This window comes from Pinus tabuliformis, chromosome J, assembly GCF_031772625.1.
Source record: "Pinus tabuliformis cultivar Carrire ecotype Pingquan chromosome J, CPIR1, whole genome shotgun sequence".
NCBI classification, from domain to species: Eukaryota; Viridiplantae; Streptophyta; class Pinopsida; order Pinales; family Pinaceae; genus Pinus; species Pinus tabuliformis.
The window spans coordinates 427,812,335-427,830,836 of record NC_142295.1 but is presented as its reverse complement, the minus strand read 5'-3'; the positions used below and the strand labels follow the sequence as shown (position 1 = coordinate 427,830,836).

General features: G+C 37.0%; 1 protein-coding gene across 1 annotated transcript in view; it reads left to right on the top strand.

The window, feature by feature from the left end:
* ARF6 (auxin response factor 6) overlaps positions 1 to 18,502 on the top strand; it is a 143,178-nt gene that overhangs the window by 32,159 nt on the left and 92,517 nt on the right. Inside the window, exons 5-9 of the mRNA XM_089377851.1 lie at positions 25 to 180; positions 365 to 449; positions 1,526 to 1,616; positions 1,823 to 1,987; positions 2,084 to 2,206. Of these exons, the coding sequence (XP_089233977.1) occupies positions 25 to 180; positions 365 to 449; positions 1,526 to 1,616; positions 1,823 to 1,987; positions 2,084 to 2,206 (620 nt within the window). The remainder of the gene's footprint in view (positions 1 to 24; positions 181 to 364; positions 450 to 1,525; positions 1,617 to 1,822; positions 1,988 to 2,083; positions 2,207 to 18,502) is intronic.

Below are 18,502 nucleotides of genomic sequence, written 5' to 3'. Positions count from 1 at the left end.
CTAAAACTTGATGATACTGTGCAGCAAGAGCAAAAGGATTGTTATCTTGGTTCTGACCTCGGCACACCAAGCAAGCAACCTACTAATTACTTTTGTAAAACGTTGACTGCAAGTGACACTAGCACCCATGGCGGGTTTTCTGTGCCACGTCGTGCAGCGGAAAAAGTTTTTCCTCCACTGGTGCGGTTCTTATTTTCCCATTGTTGTTGTTCTGTTTATGATTCAATAGATAGGTGCTTAGAATTTTAGTCCTTTTTTAAGAGAAGACTTCATTCTTTGAAGGAGCAAAAGGTAAGGGTATTTGCCATATCCATCTCCTATTAAGTTTTGTTATTGTTATCTTTGGTTTTGTGTTTTTGAGCAGGATTTCACTCAGCAGCCACCTGCCCAGGAGCTGACTGCCAGGGATCTTCATGACAATGAATGGAAATTTCGGCATATTTTTCGGGGTAAGCTACAGCAGTTATTTGAAGGTTGTTTTGGATTAAAAGTGGATAGTGATTATGTAATTATGTGCAGTTTTTTCTGATACTCTTATATCATTGCAATGCATTTTGAAATGTATACAGGTAGGTGCATATATCAAATTTGTTGCCACATTTGTGGTCATACGTGGTTGATCTATTTTAAAATTCCTGCTAATGGTGTCAGTAACTTAGTAGTCACCTGTACACTCTAAAAAGTATCTGATATAGCTAGTCCCCAGTTTACCTGTGAATGTGGAGCCAACATGTTTACTTTTTCTCTGGAAATACCAATCTCCCTCTCTAGCCAGGTATAAACATCTCCACACAAAGAAGCACAAAACCATCATTTTTCATATATGGTAATCAACCTAAATATGAAGGTCCCTAGTCATGCATGCTTCTTCATGCAAGGACTCAATACATCTCAACCAAGTAGTTTCTTTGATGCCTCTATGAATATATTTAGCTTATTGATATCACTCCTTTTAGGTATCTATAGAAGGAGATGTGTTGTGCTTAAGACTAAACAAGAAATAGTAGATCATGCTTAAATCAAATAAGTCAATAGGAAAGCATCTAGCTAATTCCTCCAGACTCCAGAAGGAGTTGGTAACATACTTTTCTTGGATATGGGTCCGAATTTTTATGTGCCCCTTCACTGTCTGACTGCTGTGTATGGTATGCTTATTCTAACATGCACAATGCAACTTGTGTTTCTTTTTTAGTTCATATTTTTGACTTGTGCTTACAATCTTTTCTTGGAGAATAAGAGATTCACTATATATATCACTATATATAAAATTGTCAAATTGGGCGTGGTAGGGCAATTTCTTTGTCTATTCACTATATATATCACTATATATAAAATTGTCAAATTGGGCGTGGTAGGGCAATTTCTTTGTCTTCTCTTTTATAAATCTTTCAAATGCCATTCCTCTTCTATTTGTGACCAAAATCTGCTTATTGCACAATAAAAATATGTGGAAGATATGCATTTCATGAGAGAGCATTACAGATATGCAATCAGGTTTGATTCATATTTAAAAAATAATGTACAGGTCAGCCTAAGAGGCATCTGCTCACAACAGGATGGAGTGTTTTTGTCAGTGCGAAGAGACTTGCAGCTGGTGATTCTGTGCTCTTTATTTGGTGGGTTTTTCATTAGCTTTTGGATGTTGGATGACTCTCTTAATACTTCTTCCTTTTCTTTATACTTACAACAGAATTGAATGATCAATTTATTTATTTTCATGACAATTTCCAGAAATATGTACTTATCTGCACCTACCATCTTGAGCAATTCTTCTCATTGCTTTCTAATTTTTTCCCTAGTTGAATGTTGAATGGCACAACAGGAATGAGAAAGGACAACTGTTGTTGGGAATTAGACGAGCAAACAGGCCACAGGCTGTAATGCCCTCATTGGTACTCTCGAGTGATAGCATGCATATAGGGCTCCTTGCTGCGGCTGCTCATGCTGCTGCTACAAATAGTCGATTTACTATTTTCTATAATCCAAGGTAGTGCAATGCCCAAATTTGGCATTTGAGTTTTTTATCTAGGAAATTATTGTTTTTCCTTGCAGGACTAATAATGTTTTATTACACTGTATGCAGGGCAAGTCCATCTGAATTTGTCATACCTCTGGCAAAGTATGTTAAAGCAGTTTATCATACTCGTGTTTCTATAGGAATGCGTTTTAGAATGCTATTTGAGACAGAAGAGTCGAGTGTTCGCAGGTGAGATTTTAATCAGAGGTTATGGTGTTTGTGACATGTAAGTATAAAAAATGTCAGTGGGATTATTAATTGCTGGGAAAATCTATGTGACCATGTTTTTTTTATTTTTGGTAAAAAATAGGTTTGCTTGTATATATAATCAATCCTGAAAGAGGCATTGAAATACAACAAAATTTTAGTAGTGTTTAAAGTTTTGCTACTACTGCTATCTTTTAATGCACACAGATTTGTACTCACTGACTAGAAAACCCAAATTGGGATGTCAGTGCCATGTCTATATCTAAGTGACCTGACAAATTCTGGATTTGTTGCCTTGTGTGTCAGAGATACATCTGAAAACTTGAAATCAAAAGATGTAAAGACATAGTGACTGAGCATTCCTACTTTGATTTTGGAGTTATCTTGTTGACATGCTGACAGCCAGTCTGCTGAATGCTTGGGGCTGTAATTCGTTTTTCTATATAGATATGTTGGCATCATTTGAACTTTGAACTTGTGATATGCCAACAATACAAAACTTTCTTCTTGAACTCTTGCTATTTTCCTCAGGGCAAGTTTGTGTGCTGTCATTTTGTATCACAGCTTGCTGTGTCTCTCCAATGGATCCCCATGGGCCGTAGGATTGTACAATGAGATCTCACTATGATGCCCAAACCCGACAGTGAGCCAATTCTCTGGTCGCTCCCTTTGCCCTCAGTCACTAGGGCCAGGAGACTTTGACACCATTTTCATTTCTTTCTTTCTTGATCAGGATAGGGATGTCTAGAATTGGACTAACACTATAGGTTTTAATAATGAGCAGCAAATTTAGACCTATGACACTACTTTATAACTTTTATGTTTGGTTATAGTTAGTTCTAGCAATTAGTTTAGCTAGATACTTAAGTATTCTATAGGCTGCACTTTATCTTTCGCTTTCTTTATCTTTATAGCATTACCTAGGAGCTGCTTTTTGCACTCCCACATTGTGATCACATTGGATGTATCATTATGTCTCAAGGGATGTCTAGTCATTACATAAGATCTTGCTTCCAGAATAGTTAGGGATAGGTACAATCATGTGACTATTAATAGGAGGCATTGATATCATCTCTGGCAATGAATCCTAGAGCTTCAAATGTTGAGAATCCCAAAACTCTAGATGCTGATGTATAGCACAACTTGGAAACAAGCTGTAGAATCTAATCATTCTACTTACATGTGACGATAGAATCTGATTTGACTGAGGTTGACTCCCACTTAGCTGAAGACAAAACATTCGAACCCCTAGATTCAACATAGATATCCAACACATAATGCGAAGACCAACCTTATTCTTGAATCTCGAATAAAACTTTGACCACATTTGGAAAAGTTAATTCTAAATTTGAATAGATTGAGAGATGTGGAGAATGATTCTTACAATTTTTGACCAATTCTAATGAACTTTTGTGTCACAAAAGAGACTTATTGAAAACTTAAACAAATTGAACTCGAAAGGAAATCAATCTCAAACTAGATACTTATATGATATTATAGATTCAAAATTATTTCTAGGACAATCATCATCATTTTGCAAGAATTCCCAGTGGTCTTTGAATTATGCCTTGAAAGCTCATAAAGAATGAACAATGAACACTACTTGCTAATAATACCTTGTAGCATTTATGCGCATCACTCTCTAGGGAGAGCATAAACAATTTCATCAATACATTTTCTATTGGCTAGATAGTTGAATCCCTTCGAGGAGTTTGTTGGTTTAGTGACATTACTTGTAGATATAGTTGAAATTGTGTCCCCTAGGAATCACATTCCCTTCAAGTCAATGACCCTATTGCCCCTATACAGTTTGTGCAAAATAAAATGTTGACATTGTTTCATGAAACAATGTCCCTTGATTTCTCTTTTTTTCAGAAGGAATTCTTTGTAAGGTTTCTCCTATGATCTAGTTGTTGAGGTTTTATTTATTTATCCAATGGATTTACTTTTCCTCATGATTGGTGCAATTCTAACCTTCTGAAAAAGAAAGATATTGTAGAAGATTCTTATTCTAAGAGAGAGAAGGATCACTTGGATATTGCACAAATTGTGTTGATGAGTCTCTTTGACATGATTAAAAATTGGCATGCTTTCGTTGAATTATTAACAATATGAAGAAACAACAGAAATACAAAAGTCTCCTCCTTCCAAGTATAGAGAGAAGGGAGTAAGAAAGGATAACCACATCTCGAAGTCCTATGTGGAGACAACAATGAGATGAACAAAATTACCAGGGTGCGCTCCCTTACACAAAGGTTGTTAAACTTCTTTTCAACAACAAAAGGTCAAGAGCTTGTGTACTATTTTTTTTTACAAAGTGGTAATGTTTCGTGTGTTCTATGAGAATTTCTAAGTAATTAATTTGGTAATGTTGTGCAATGCTTTATAAATGGGAGAATCTTTGAAGTGAGGTGACAATGTGATGTTTGAGCTTTGTTACTTTCTTCCAAGTAGTTAATGCCAAGGGTTGCGGTTGCACTTAGTCGGGAGATGCAATCTTTTTCCATGTGAGCCTAGCTTCACTAAAATTGCAGATTCTTCAGTTTCTTTTTATTAAAGCAATACCTCCTTTATTTAATGGAAGCTTGACCTTTTTCCTTTACATCAAATGAAATTTTCTATTTTGCTTTGTGTTTCGCTCCTTGACATACAAATGTTATGATGGTTTTATTTAGCTCCTTGAGTGAGGAAATTTGAAGGGGTTGTGTGAACAAAGACTTTGTAGAAAGGAAATGCTACAACTACAATGCTTGTTAGAATGTTTTAGGGATGAACATTGAGGTGCATCAAATTAGATCAAGTAGTTTTTTTCTTGAATTCATTAGGAATATATATCTTGACTGTGGAAGATAGACAAGAGAAACAAATGGGAGCCCAATACAAGAGAGAATCTTGTGAGAACAATTTATTTGGAAAGTATTGTTGGAAAATGTAACTAATGTCGGTCTTCATAATTGTAATTGAGTCATGATATAATGTATTTGTCAAAAGAAAGAAAAATACATTTTATTATAAAAGAAATTGACTTATTAAAGCATGTGTTTCATGCTTGGGTCACTATTTTTAGGTCAAAGCCTCCATTGTAGGCTTTTAGGGTTTATGTCAAGAGTCCTTATTTTTGTCATTATGTAAAAGACCCTTCTTGGGCTTCATCTATCAAAGAAGAAATTCATTTTTATGTAAAATAGGTCATTTAGGCTTCCTCCACCAAATCAGCCTCAACCTAGACAAGTCGGCTTAATTAGAGAGGCATAAACCACTATAAAAGGGCAACAACTAGACTCATTTGGAGCACATTCATAAGAAGTTCAATCTGTAGTTCCGGGAGACAAAAAAAGGGTGTGAAATTCAAGGAAGAAGGAAACCCTAGCGAAGGAGAAGGAAGTCTTTGAAGTCGATTTTTCTCTCTTTATCTCACACGTGCAAAGCTGCTTGGTTGTTCGAAGGGCTGAAATTGCAGTGCTGTAGCTGGGTCGAAATTTTGGAGTTGCTGGGGCTTGAAATTCTGGGTTGTTGTTGGAGCCGAAATGTTGAAGCTGCTGGGGAGGTCGAAGTTGCTGGGTTGCAGTAGGGCGCTGAAAGCTACTGGGGGCCGAAATTTTGGATTATTGTTGGGCTGTAGTTGTTGGACAAGAAGAGACTATTGAAGTTTGCTGAATCATACTAAAAGGCTGACTCGGTGGAGGAGGAAGGTCTTTTGGGTCTATGGTCTATCTCAATTGGATTTACTAGTGCAAGAGTTTGACTGGTTTTTCCCCTAGAGAGGTGTTTTAGCCCTGGTTGAGTGCCTACATCTAGTGTCGTTGATCTTCATGTTTTGTTTTGATGATCGCTTGATGAAACAAAGTTAAGAAAGAACATAAAGAGTAAATAATAAGTCCAGAAGAATATCACGAGTAATTATCAATATAAGAGAATCTTTTTGCCTTTTTTATTTTCTAACATAGTATCAGAGCCAAGGTGGAGAAGTAAAGGGAAAAAGCATCTTTAAGAGCTATTGAAGGAAGGAACAAAAGAAAGTCTTCAAGGAAAGGATCATATAAGAAGAGAAGCCTACTATCTATAGAGACTATGCCAACCTCAATGAAGTCTGAAAACAAGCTAGAAGGAGCCTCCAACTACACAACATGGAAGAAGTGGATAGATCTTATTCTCGCTAAGCATAAAGTTTTGGATCTTGTTCAAGGAAAAGTTAAGAAACCTACAAATGATGTAGAAAAGGAGAAGCTCGGGGAAATCGACATGTTGACCATGAATCTGACAGTAGATGGAGGAAAGGACAATCTAATCCCATACATATCCATTATAGATTCCGCTCAAGAAATGTATGAAGCCCTCTCAAAGTTGTTCATCATCAAGAATATTGTTTAGATAGCTTGTCTCAAGAATGAACTAAGAACAATTAAAATGATGAAAGAAGATACCGTTTCATCATATTTTGTAAGGATCTCTGGGATGAGAGATGAACTCCAAGCTATAGATGAAATTGTTCCAGAGAAAGAACTCGTGATTGCTGCACTACTAGGTCTACAATAATCTTGGAGCTCCTTTGCATCAGGGATCAATAGTTGGAATAATACTCCAACCATTGAACAAATGTGGAATTCATGAAGTAAAGAAGAAGCTCGTATTTCGTTAGTAAGTGACAAAAAGGAGGATGAAGAAGATAGCATTTCAAATGCCTACACTGCTCAACACAAGAAGAAGGGTGTATTCAAGAAGTTTAAAGGACCTACGAAGAAAGTTGACCTATACAAGATTGAATGCTACAATTGTCATAAGATGAGTCATAAGAAAAGTCATTGTCCTGAAAATCCAAGGAATAAGAAGAGAGAAAGAGAACATGCAAATGTTGTTGATGAAGCTCCATCAAGGAAGAACAAGACATAAAAATCCTACTTATTTGCTAGAGACTCCTAGGGATACTATCCCTTGCATTATCATACTATAAGTTTTGCAATGTTTTCTTTTATGTTTAGATTTTCGTAGTTCATAGATTCAATATATTTTGTTAAAAATTCTTGAAGTTGTAGGTATCCCTCAGAAAGATTGGATTAAGTGGGAGCCCCCACCATTTTACCAAAAGATAGGTATCTTGTTCCTTGTTTCCTCTTTTATGTTTGATTTCATCCTCACATAGAGATTTGTTTGTATTGTACCTTTTCTTTATAATTTTCCTTGGCAGGAAAGCTTGCAAAATACATAAAGGCTATGGAGGAGACTTAAAAAAAGAGAGGACATGAATCATGAAAGAAACCTTGTTACAAAGGAAGTCCTTCAAGAACCGAAGTCTTACAAGGTTTGTTAAAGAACAACTCAAGGTATGTCTTAAGATTACAAGTTTTGTTACAAGGTTCTCTACATGCAAATGGTATGATCATTCTCTTTTGAAATTTGCTTGACTAATATCTTTATCTTTAGGTTTTGAATCATAAAGATTCTTGTTAGGGTGATTAATCATTAGATTAAATCTACCCTCATTAGACTATCTCTTGTCATTTAACTATTCTTATGAAACCCCAACCTTTAGGGTTCATTGCAAAACCCTAGCTTCTTGATGCTAAGGGTATGTCAATGTTGATTATGAAACCCTAGTCTTTTTAGGGTTTGTTGATAAAGTCTAGAACGTATGATGAAATCCTATTCTTTTAAAGTTTAGGGTTTTGATAATGTTAGAGTAAAAACCCTAATCCTTTAGGGTTTGTTGTTAATGTCTAAATGAAACCCTAGATATGATGCTAAGGGTATGTTAATGTTGATTATGAAACCCTAGTCTTCTTAGGGTTTGTTGATAAAGTCTAGAACATATGATGAAATCCTATCTTTTTAAAGCTAAGACACCTGACATGGGGATTCAGGATTCGTAGGATACGGGGATTCGAGTGTCGGATTCGGACATGTTGACCCCCCGGAACACGACACGTAGGATTCTTTATATATTATTTTATTAAATATATATATATATATATTATAAAAATTAGATATTTCTTACACAAATTCTCATTAATGATACAAATTCATTGATTTCAAACATAGATCTTCATCTAGATGTTAGTTTTACTGTTTACAAAGTAAGTTAGTAACATTATAGCATGCATAGTACATACAAAATTCAAATACATGTCAGTGGTCACATAAATCATGATTCATAAATGAAAGACAACTTACAACTACAAGATAGTAAGATAAAGACACTGACAACTGTAGTTTTCTCATTAAGTCATCAAATCAAAATGTGTTACATAGGTAGTGTGATGCCAAAGGCAAATAGAAATAGAAAATATAAAACAACTACAGGTATACAAGTGTGAAGGCAATAGGTAGCCCATGACTCATGAGTCATCAATCCTCAGAATCAGCATCAATGTCCTCATCATCATGGTCACCACTGCTCTCCTCTGCATCCTCCTCCTCCCCTGTATCCATAGTCGCCTCTGCATCTGCTGGTGTGGAGGATGACCCCTCTAAAATATCGCCGTCATCAAATCTAACAGGCTCTAGCACTGGATCATTGAGATCCATGTTGGCCAATGCCAACTCAACACTGCTGTCCAAACCCATATCATCAAGAAAGACATCCCACATCTTTGTCTTTCCCCTTAACCACTCTTCCCTTTGCCTGTAAATAAGACGAAAGTTGGTGTGCACATACACCATTGTCTTTGCCTTGGACTGCTCAAGCCTGCTCTTCTTCACACTATACAAATTCCGATATGTGCTCCAATTCCTCTCGCAACAAGAGGATGAAGTCACCTGAGAGAGGAGCCTCATGGCTAACTGCTGAAGAGGAGGGTTTGTTGCCCCATGATTTGCCCACCAAGAATAGGGCTTCTTAGCCCCCCCTGTCTCTAATCACATCATATCCTGCGAATCGACCAGTGCCAGTGGAAAACTCTGCAAAGGCATCCTCCACCTCATCAAGCAATGCTTTATCCTAAAAAACCTGCCTGAATGCATCTTTCCTCCCTTGTGAGATTTCACCGTCCATGTGAGGAGGGAATCTGCGGGAAGGTCCACCATTCAGCCACTCATGGTTGTAGTATCTTGGGTTCAATGAGTGAGCCAAACAATGTAAAGGTATACAATTCTTGTCCCATTTGCTGACAAGAATATCCTGTATAGTACCATAGAAGGCCTCTGGTGATGTCTCATACTCGGGGCACTCACTCTATAGAATAATGCTCCTCACAGACTCAATCATGGAATCCCATCCCTCAAAAACCTCTCCTAGGATGGGTTTGTCTGTATTTGCAAATCGAAGCAAAGAAATGATAGGGTCCATGATCTGAATAATTAGATCTACCCTCTCCCACCAAGCATCATCTAGCACTGTGTCCTTCACTCTTTTAGAGGCTACTTGATCTGTCTTTCTTCAAAAAGACCAAAACTCAGAAATAACCATGGCCCCAAGAGCGGTCTTGACCTCCCTCAACCTCTTCAACATCATGAATGAAGAGTCAAGCCGTGTATCAACAATCTTCAACAATGATAGATTGCTGTACACCTTGTAGATAGTGATGGCATCCTCAATAATGTTACCAATCCAAAGCACATCAGAAGCAATGGATTTCAGTGCTAAGTTCAATGAATGGACAATACAAGGTGTCCAAAACACTTGTGGATATTTAGCTTCCACAATCATGCTAGCAACCTTGCAAACAGGTGCATTATCTGTAATGATTTGCACACAAGAATCAATACCTACATCTTCAATAACTTTAATAAATAACTCACCAATAAATTGTGCATCCTTGTATTCTCCAAGTGTATCCACTGATTTCAAGAAAACTGGACCATTCAAGGAAGACACCATGAAGTTGATGATTGGGTGTTGTGTTGGATCTATCCATCCATCAGAAACAATGCTAACCCCAAATGTTGGCCATGATGCTACAATAGGCTCAAGCATTTTTTGCACCTCTTTTTTTGCCTTCGTCAACAATGTGGCCCTAAGCTTCTCTGAACCAGGAGGCACATACCATGATGGAGACCCGTGAGTTAGAGCTCGACACATCTCAATAAATAGAGGTGAGCGTGCAACATTAAATGATCTGAAGTTTTGATAGAAAAAGAAGGCAATGGTGAGATCAAGCTCTTCCCTTTTCTCTTTTTGAAAAATCTTGTCCATTGGACCAAGTGTAATTGCTCTTCTTTTTGCTGCTTGTCCCCCGATAGAACTCTCAAATGGAAATTTGGTGGTGCCTTTCCTCAAAAATGGAAGGGGGTCTTCATTCTTGGTTTTTCTTGATTTTGCAGCCACATTTTCCATACCAACAGTGAACTCCTTTTCCATTTCTTTCCTCTTTTGTAAAGGAACAACTTTACAGCCTCCAATTCCACAACTTGGTAAAGCCAACAAATGGCCTTTCACACGATAATATGTGCTTTTGAAAGAAATGTGGCAAAAGTTGCATCTCCATTGCACATTGCCTCTTCCCGTCCCCTTGGTGCTTGTCCCATCCTCTCTTGTGACATATTTTCACAAGGGATATTTCTCAATGTTGTCTTTAGGTCCTCCTCTTCCCTCAACATTACTTGCAGCAGACTCTGATGATATTGGGGGAGGAGGGGCATCTCCAATGGAGACATTCTTCCCCTTCCTTTGCCCCCTAACTCGTGCCCTTGATTGAGCCATGAAAACTGAAAAAAAAAAAAACAAAACATGCACAAATTTGTAAAAAAAAATCATATACAAATTGTTGTAATAGAATTGCAAAAAAATAGAGATGAAATTCACTTACCTGGTGCTTGAATCTCTTTGTCGAACGCTCCACACCCTTAGCTCCGTGCTCCAAACCCTTAGCTTCTTGTCCACAACTCAAAGTATGCAAAACTGAAAGAGAGTAATGGTAAAAAAGTTAAAAACATAAAGAACAACGCCTTTCTTATGCCCGCGGGTTCACTTTTGGGGATTCGAATCCCAGAATCGGGACACGTTGTGTCCTAACGGGACAGGTACGAGATTTGTACATGTCCCATTAAGCCGCGACGTGATCCCTTTTGGGATTCGAATCCAAAGCGAATCGTGTCCGATTCGCAGGATTCGGACACGTGGCACCTTTTTAACGAATCTCGTTACTTAGTTTTAAAGTTTAGGGTTTTGATAAATTTTAGGGTAAAAACCCTAATCCTTTAGGGTTTGTTATTAATGTCTAAATGAAACCCTAGATATTTAGGGTTTGGTAAATTAGGGTTTATAAGCAAAACACTTGTAATAGTTGTAGTAAGATCCTAGGAATGAAACCCTAGGTGTATATTCGTCTGTTTGATCAAAACCCTAACGTGAATTGTTCAATGTATTGATCTTTGGTTTACCTAGTAGATATTGATGTGAAATGTTAGTGCATTGTTATGAAATCCTAGATATATATATGCGAGTATGTTGATTAATGAAATGTAGGGTTTGTAACAAAACCCTAGTAGAGTTTGTTATGAATTCTAGGACATAAATTTGAAACCTTAGATGTCTAGTATTATGATCGGATTGTTACTTGATTGAATTGTTGATATCTAAGGCTTTGTGTCTTGAAGATGGAGTCTAGGGTTTATGACAAAATCCTAGCGAGAAGTTGAAGTCTAGTATGTAAAAAATGTGACCCTTGTTAATTATGAACCTAACTAGGTTTAGGTATTTGATGTCTAAAGCATGAATGGCTTGATACTTCCATTGTAATGACTTGATTTTGATATGATTAAATTCATATTTCGATTTGTATTTGGTTGTACTTGCTTTTAAAAGTTTTATAGGTACATGATCTTCAAGATGTTGAAGATGTTCATAATGAGAAGCATGATGAAGCAAGCTACAAGAATGATGATGGTCAAGATAACCTTGAGAAAGCCTTGAATGGATAAAAGAAGGAAGCTGTTGATCTCTTTAAGTTAAGAGGGAGCTTGGATAGAAGAAAAGGTACATCCCCTTAGTTGAGAGGGAGGGCATATTATGATAGTCATAATGAATACCTCGAAGAAAGAATGAAACTGAAGAATGAATGAAAGAACTATAGATGGATTTGCGAACAAAATACTTGTGAAGTATTGAGGCTGTGTTTGGTGATACTGAAGAAGTGAAAGAGGAAAGCTTCCAACAAAGTTGTATCTGAATAACTTGATGATGATATGAGTAGCATTAGAATGATTGAGGACCCCGAAGGTTTGTGTTTACTCATATATATCTTTAAAGGTTTATTACGGATTGCGCTTGTGATTTTGCAAGATCTCTCCGTAAAAAGTTGAACATTTGTAACATGCTGGGATATATATATATATATATATATATATATATATATATATATATGTATGTATGTATATGTATATATGTGTTTAGGAGAGACGAAGCATCTTGTGGCAATAAGATGCTTGAGAGGACATCTGGATATATGTGTTTAGGAGAGACGAAGCATCTTGTGGCAATAAGATGCTTGGGAGGACATCTGGTCGACCTGTGTTGATGTCTAGATCTTGAAGTAGGGAGGGTGGCGTTAGTCATGGAACTCTGACCTTGGATACACACCTAGATCCCTCGGTTGGTGTTAGCGCTTAAAACCCTGATGGTACCTAGAGTGGCTAAAGCTTGAGTATGCCTTAGTCCCACTCGATTAGAGTACCCTAGTTGTTGAAAAATCTAGGGCACACATAATCAACTTGATTCTTCGTTACATGATAACAATTTGTGAAGTATTTATACAATTTATCTTAGCTTAATGTTTCCTTCATTATTATTGTGTATATGTTAGCTTCATCAAACTACTAAAAAAAACAAAAGAGACAAGAACACAAATGTTTGGCTTTCCGCCAGGGCCAAAGCCTCTCCCTCTTGAAGAGGAGAACCCCCGCGAAAATTCATCTTATAGAGATTCCATTGACGAATACCAAGACCATGACCCTTGACACAATCTGGCTCTCCAAGACCAAGACATCAATTCGCTTCTTCATCGCTGCTGGGATCATCATCCTTGTTGCAACTCTGAGATCATCACTACTACACCAAGAACTTCATTACTGCTGCAAGGTTCTTTAAAGCATCATCGCTGCACCATAACTGCTCCTTGAGATTATTACTGAGATGATCTCTGCACCTTCCTTGAGATCATGACTGCACTTCACTGTAGGTTGAGATCACTGTGAGATCATGATTCTTGTCACTTTATCTTTGTCGAGACTGACCCTCCTTAAAAGACCCATTTTGAGATCTTCCATGTACCTTTGTATATATGTAGTTATGAATACGTCCCTAGTTAAGAGGGATTGTTGAAAAATGTAACTAGTGTCGGTCTTCATAATTGTATTTGAGTCATGATGTAATGTATATTTGTCAAAAGAAAGGAAAATAAATTTTATTATAAAAGAAATTGACTTATTAAAGCATGGGTTTCATGCTTGGGTCAATATTTTTAGGTCAAAACCTCCTTTGTAGGCTTCTAGGGTTTATGACAAGAGTCCTTGTCTTTTTCATTATGTAAAAGACCCTTCTTGAGATCTTCCATGTACCTCTGTTGGCCTAATTAAAGAGGCAAAAATCACTATAAAAGGGCAACAACTCGACTCATTTGGAGCACATTCACAACAAGTTCAATTTGCAATTGTTGGAGATAGAAAAAGGGTTCAAAATTCAAGGAAAAAGAAGGAAACCCTAATGAAGGAGAAGGAAGTCTTTGAAGTCTAATTTTTCTCTCTCTTTATCTCACATGTGCAAAGTTGTTGGCAGGGCTGAAATTGCAGTACTGTAGCTCGGTTGAAATTCTGGAATTGTTGGGGGTTGAAATTTTGGGTTGTTGCTAGTTCAGAAATTTTGGAACTGTCGGGGAGGTTGAAGTTGTTGGGTTGCAGTAGGGCCAAAATTTTGAAGTCGCTGTTGGCCAAAATTTTGGATTATTGTTGCGCTGTAGTTGCTGGACAAGAAGAGACTATTGAAGTTTGTTGAATCATACTAGAAGGCTGACTTGGTGGAGCTGGAAGGTCTTTTGGGTCTATTGTCTTGGTTTATCTTAATTGGATTTACTAGTGGAAGAGTTTGACTGGATTTTCCCCTAAAGAGGGGTTTTAGCCCTGGCTAAGTTCCTACATCTGGTGTCATTGAACTTCATGTTTTGTTTTAATGATTGCTTGATGAAACAAAGATAAAAAAGAACATAAAGAGAACATAATAAGTCCACAAGAATATCACAAGTAATTATCAATATAAGAGAATTTTTCTGCCTTTATGATTTTCTAACAAGTATGAATTTGAGAGATTTTGTTGAAAATTGATGTTGGGGTATAAATATAAGTAATATTACACATGGTGAATTATTCCTTGATTCTCCAAGATTATCTCATCGTTCATGTTCATGTTTTTGTCATACTTTGAATTTAAGCTAATGGGATTACAATGATTAGTGGATTGATTGTAAGATCTTTTCAATTGGAAAGACACGAAAAGATCTTTTCAATGTAAGATCTTTCCAATTGATGTTGGAGAATCTTTCCAATATAAGATCTTTCCAATGAGTTGCTTACATTGTAAGATCTTTCCAATGTTTCATTTTGAAATTCCATAAAGTTTATTCGTATAGGAAAGAGTTTCATCATCAAGTAGAAATTTTCCTGTCTTGTAACAAGGCAAAAGGGAAATATTCAAGCTTTATCATTTCTTTGGGATTGTTAGAGTGGGTAACCCCTAGGAGAAAATTTTTCTTCTATTGGATCAGCTTGATGGCCAACAGTTATATGATGATCTGCAAATAGCTATGCCTCAAAATTATTTAGGTATGCTTTAGTCAATGATTTCTACCATTTACATACTTCTTGTAGGAAGGTGGGTCATCAATTATAAGGTACACTAACCATTTTTATAATCATGTTCTCTCATTTAATGTCAAGAACGTACTAGTGTGAATCACAAGTTGAGTTGGATAATTGATAACGTTTGATTGTATCGTTGTTCCCACACTTCACCTTGGAGGTTATCACTTGCCTCTAGTCTAGTGTGACCTTCCTTGATTCCTTTCCTTCCTCTGTCTAGGAGGGGCACTAATAGGAGGTATTGATTGATATGGTGTGCCCAAGGTAATCCATAGTTATATATAGTGTGCCCCTTGTATATACCACCATTCTTTTGGTTGATTGTCATTTGTCAAGAATACTAGCACCCTTTATCCATATCTTCAAGTAAGGGCCCATAAACTTTACTTCTAAGTACCCTGATTTATCCCCTTGCCATGTGTCCTGAATCTTGCTTGTTGAACATGATTCTCAAGGGACACATGTTTGATTTGTGGATCGAGCGTGTCCGAACACGAGGGGTTTGTGGACCTATCGAATTAGATTCACCTGAGCAACTTGTCAAGATTTTGGGACACCTGTCGCTCTCAAAAAGCATGCCACAACCCTTTAAAATTCTGATTTGCACTGCTTTTTCTATATTGTAATGCGTCTCTCTTGTTGTCGGTGTTTGGATGCAAGTAGCAAAGGGTTTAAGAGCATTTTAGAGGTGGTTCAAGCATCCGGTAAGTGCATTTTGCTTTCATCCTCTTGTTGCGAGAGGAATTGGAGCATTTATGGGAATTTGTATAGTTTGAAGAAGAGCAGGCTTGAGCAGTTTAGGGCAGAGACCATGGTGTATGTGCAAACCAACCTTTGTCTTATTTATAGGAAGGAGGAGGAGTTGTTGCAAGAAAATACAAAGATGTGGGATGTGTTACCTAATGATATGGGTTTGGACAACAATGTTGAGTTGGTATTGGTCCACCTGGACCTTAACGAGCCAGTGCTAGAGCCTAACACTTTTGATGATGGTGATACTCTTGAGGGGTCATCCTCCATACCAGTAGATGCAGGGATTATATTGGATATAGAGGAGGATGCATAGGAGAGCAGTGGTGACCGTGACAATGACGTTGATTTTAATGATGATGATTGATGAGCTAGCTACTACCTTGTTGTTTTGTAGTTGCTATTTCTATTTTGCATTGGTATTCCTAGTCAAGAGTCTCTAGGACTCGGTACCTTTGTGTAACACATTTTGATTTTTTTGACTAAATGAGAAAACTGGTGTTTGTTGTTAATTTCTTATGTTTCAGGGATTGGGACCACATTACTTTGAGAAGCAAGATTTGAAGGTCTTTTGTTTCGAGCAACTGGATCCAAATTATCAAACAAATGGCCAAGTAAACTATCATCGAAATCATCACACAAAATGTCATCATTACCTCCACCATGGATGTTTTGCGACCTTTGGCCATCAGAACATGCAATTGGACACACCAAAGGGTTAGGGTGGACATTTGCATGCACAATATTGATATGGCGTTCTTCCTGATTGCAAGATGTTTCCCCATTGCTATGAACATTTTTAGAAGAGCATCGAACAACAAGATTATGCTGAGGAGGAACATATCCTAATAATGAACTATCAACAGGAAATGTTCTTTCCATTATATCGTCCATACTACGATACTTACAAAGAAATATAGAATCATTTTGAAGAGTGGCTTCGCTCGTTTTTCTCTTATATGAAGCTCTCCTACACGCATTTATGGCATCTTTGTTTTGTTGATACTGTAAACAACGACTTTCATTAGACCTGTCACGTGATTGTGATGACAAAGATCTTTTTCTTGTACGCATGCTTGTGCCTTTAGATGACATGTCTACAATGAATAATAATTACAAATTCACAATGTAGAATCTAGATGTATGTCTGAATTTGTATAATCATGAGAATTTGGGTTATATATATATATATATACGCATGCTTGTGCCTTTAGATGACATGTCTACAATGAATAATAATTACAAATTGACAATGTAGAATCTAGTTGTATGTCTGAATTTGTATAATCTTGAGAATTTGGGTAATATCTATATATATATATATATATATAACGTGTCCTACATGTCCTGTTCTTAGGGGTCTACGTGCCTCGTGTCGGACACTCAAATTTTCGTGTCTAGTGTGTTTTGTGTCTGGTGACTTAGCTTTAACCTTAAGAGTGTCAAATTTCCAATACTAGCCTATATTTATTTATACCTCAAGAATTTTTATTCCTAGAAAATTATTAAATAATATTCTGAATTATTGTGAAAATAAAATCATATGTATTTAACCTCTGAAACAACATATTTGCAATGGAAAAATAAAATCAGTGAGATCAATCACATCACAATATGAAGTATACAACCATAACATTTTTCCTTCATTGAAAACCTTGAGAAAATCTCCATAGAGAAAAATACACATAAAAATGCATTGATGGAACTTGTAACTCTACCCGCGCTGGAAAACTCGGCCTAAGGAATTTGGCTTACTAGAAAAGCAACCCTCTGAAGAATTTGGCCTTGGAGAAACCCCCCCCCCCCCCCCCCCCCTCGTGACACCAACAAATTGGCCCTTTCCTTTCCTCCTCGTACAACCCCTACGCACTCAAGAAAATCATCCCACTAGACAAATCGGTCTCTCGACAATGCGACCCCCTATGTACTTCAAATACTCGACCTCTCGATTTCCTGAACTCGACCTTATGGAAATGCTCCCGATGTTTTACTGCACTCTTCCTCCCTTCTCTTTAGTGTAGCCGAGCCTTTCGCTCTAGAGAAAATCGCTTCCTCCACTTGTGTGTCTACACCTCTCCCTTAGGCTTATTTAATAACATCATTATGCCAAATCCCTAATGCTAATCTCTTTAGTGAATGATTGTTGAGATTAGATCTCACCTCACTTGAGATCAGTGGTTGAGATCATATCTAAGTCACTTAATTTTATTATATTTATCCTTAATACGTTGGCTTAAATAGTCCACAATAATTAACTAACTTTAATTATTGTGCTTTTCTTAAGTTAGACTTATGAAAGAAGTCATAAATCACTTATTCCACTAAGCACGCATCTAAAAAGGCAATCAACAATATTCTACATGCTAAGACACCAAGCTGATGTAGAAGACCTTATGAAACTATCAAGAACTTCAACAAGGAGGTTCATGCAACTGAAAGAAAATTAAAAGCATGTATAACCACCAATGAAAGAAATGTAAAATGCAAAAGATGGCTGGGACATTTAATAGTTCGTGGACAAAAGCCTTGCCCTCACCTACTTCTTAGCATATCATGCTCTATCTAAATAAAAAGAACTTATGAATGTCCCAACCTCTATGAGCACTACACAGCACATCTTTAAGTGGTATTCGAATGCATCAAGCAAGATGGTAACCTAAGCTATGTAAGAAAAAAATAAAAATTCGTGAAAGTAAAAGGTGCGCCAAAGGTGTTGTTAAAGCAAGCGAAGGAAAAGGGCACTTC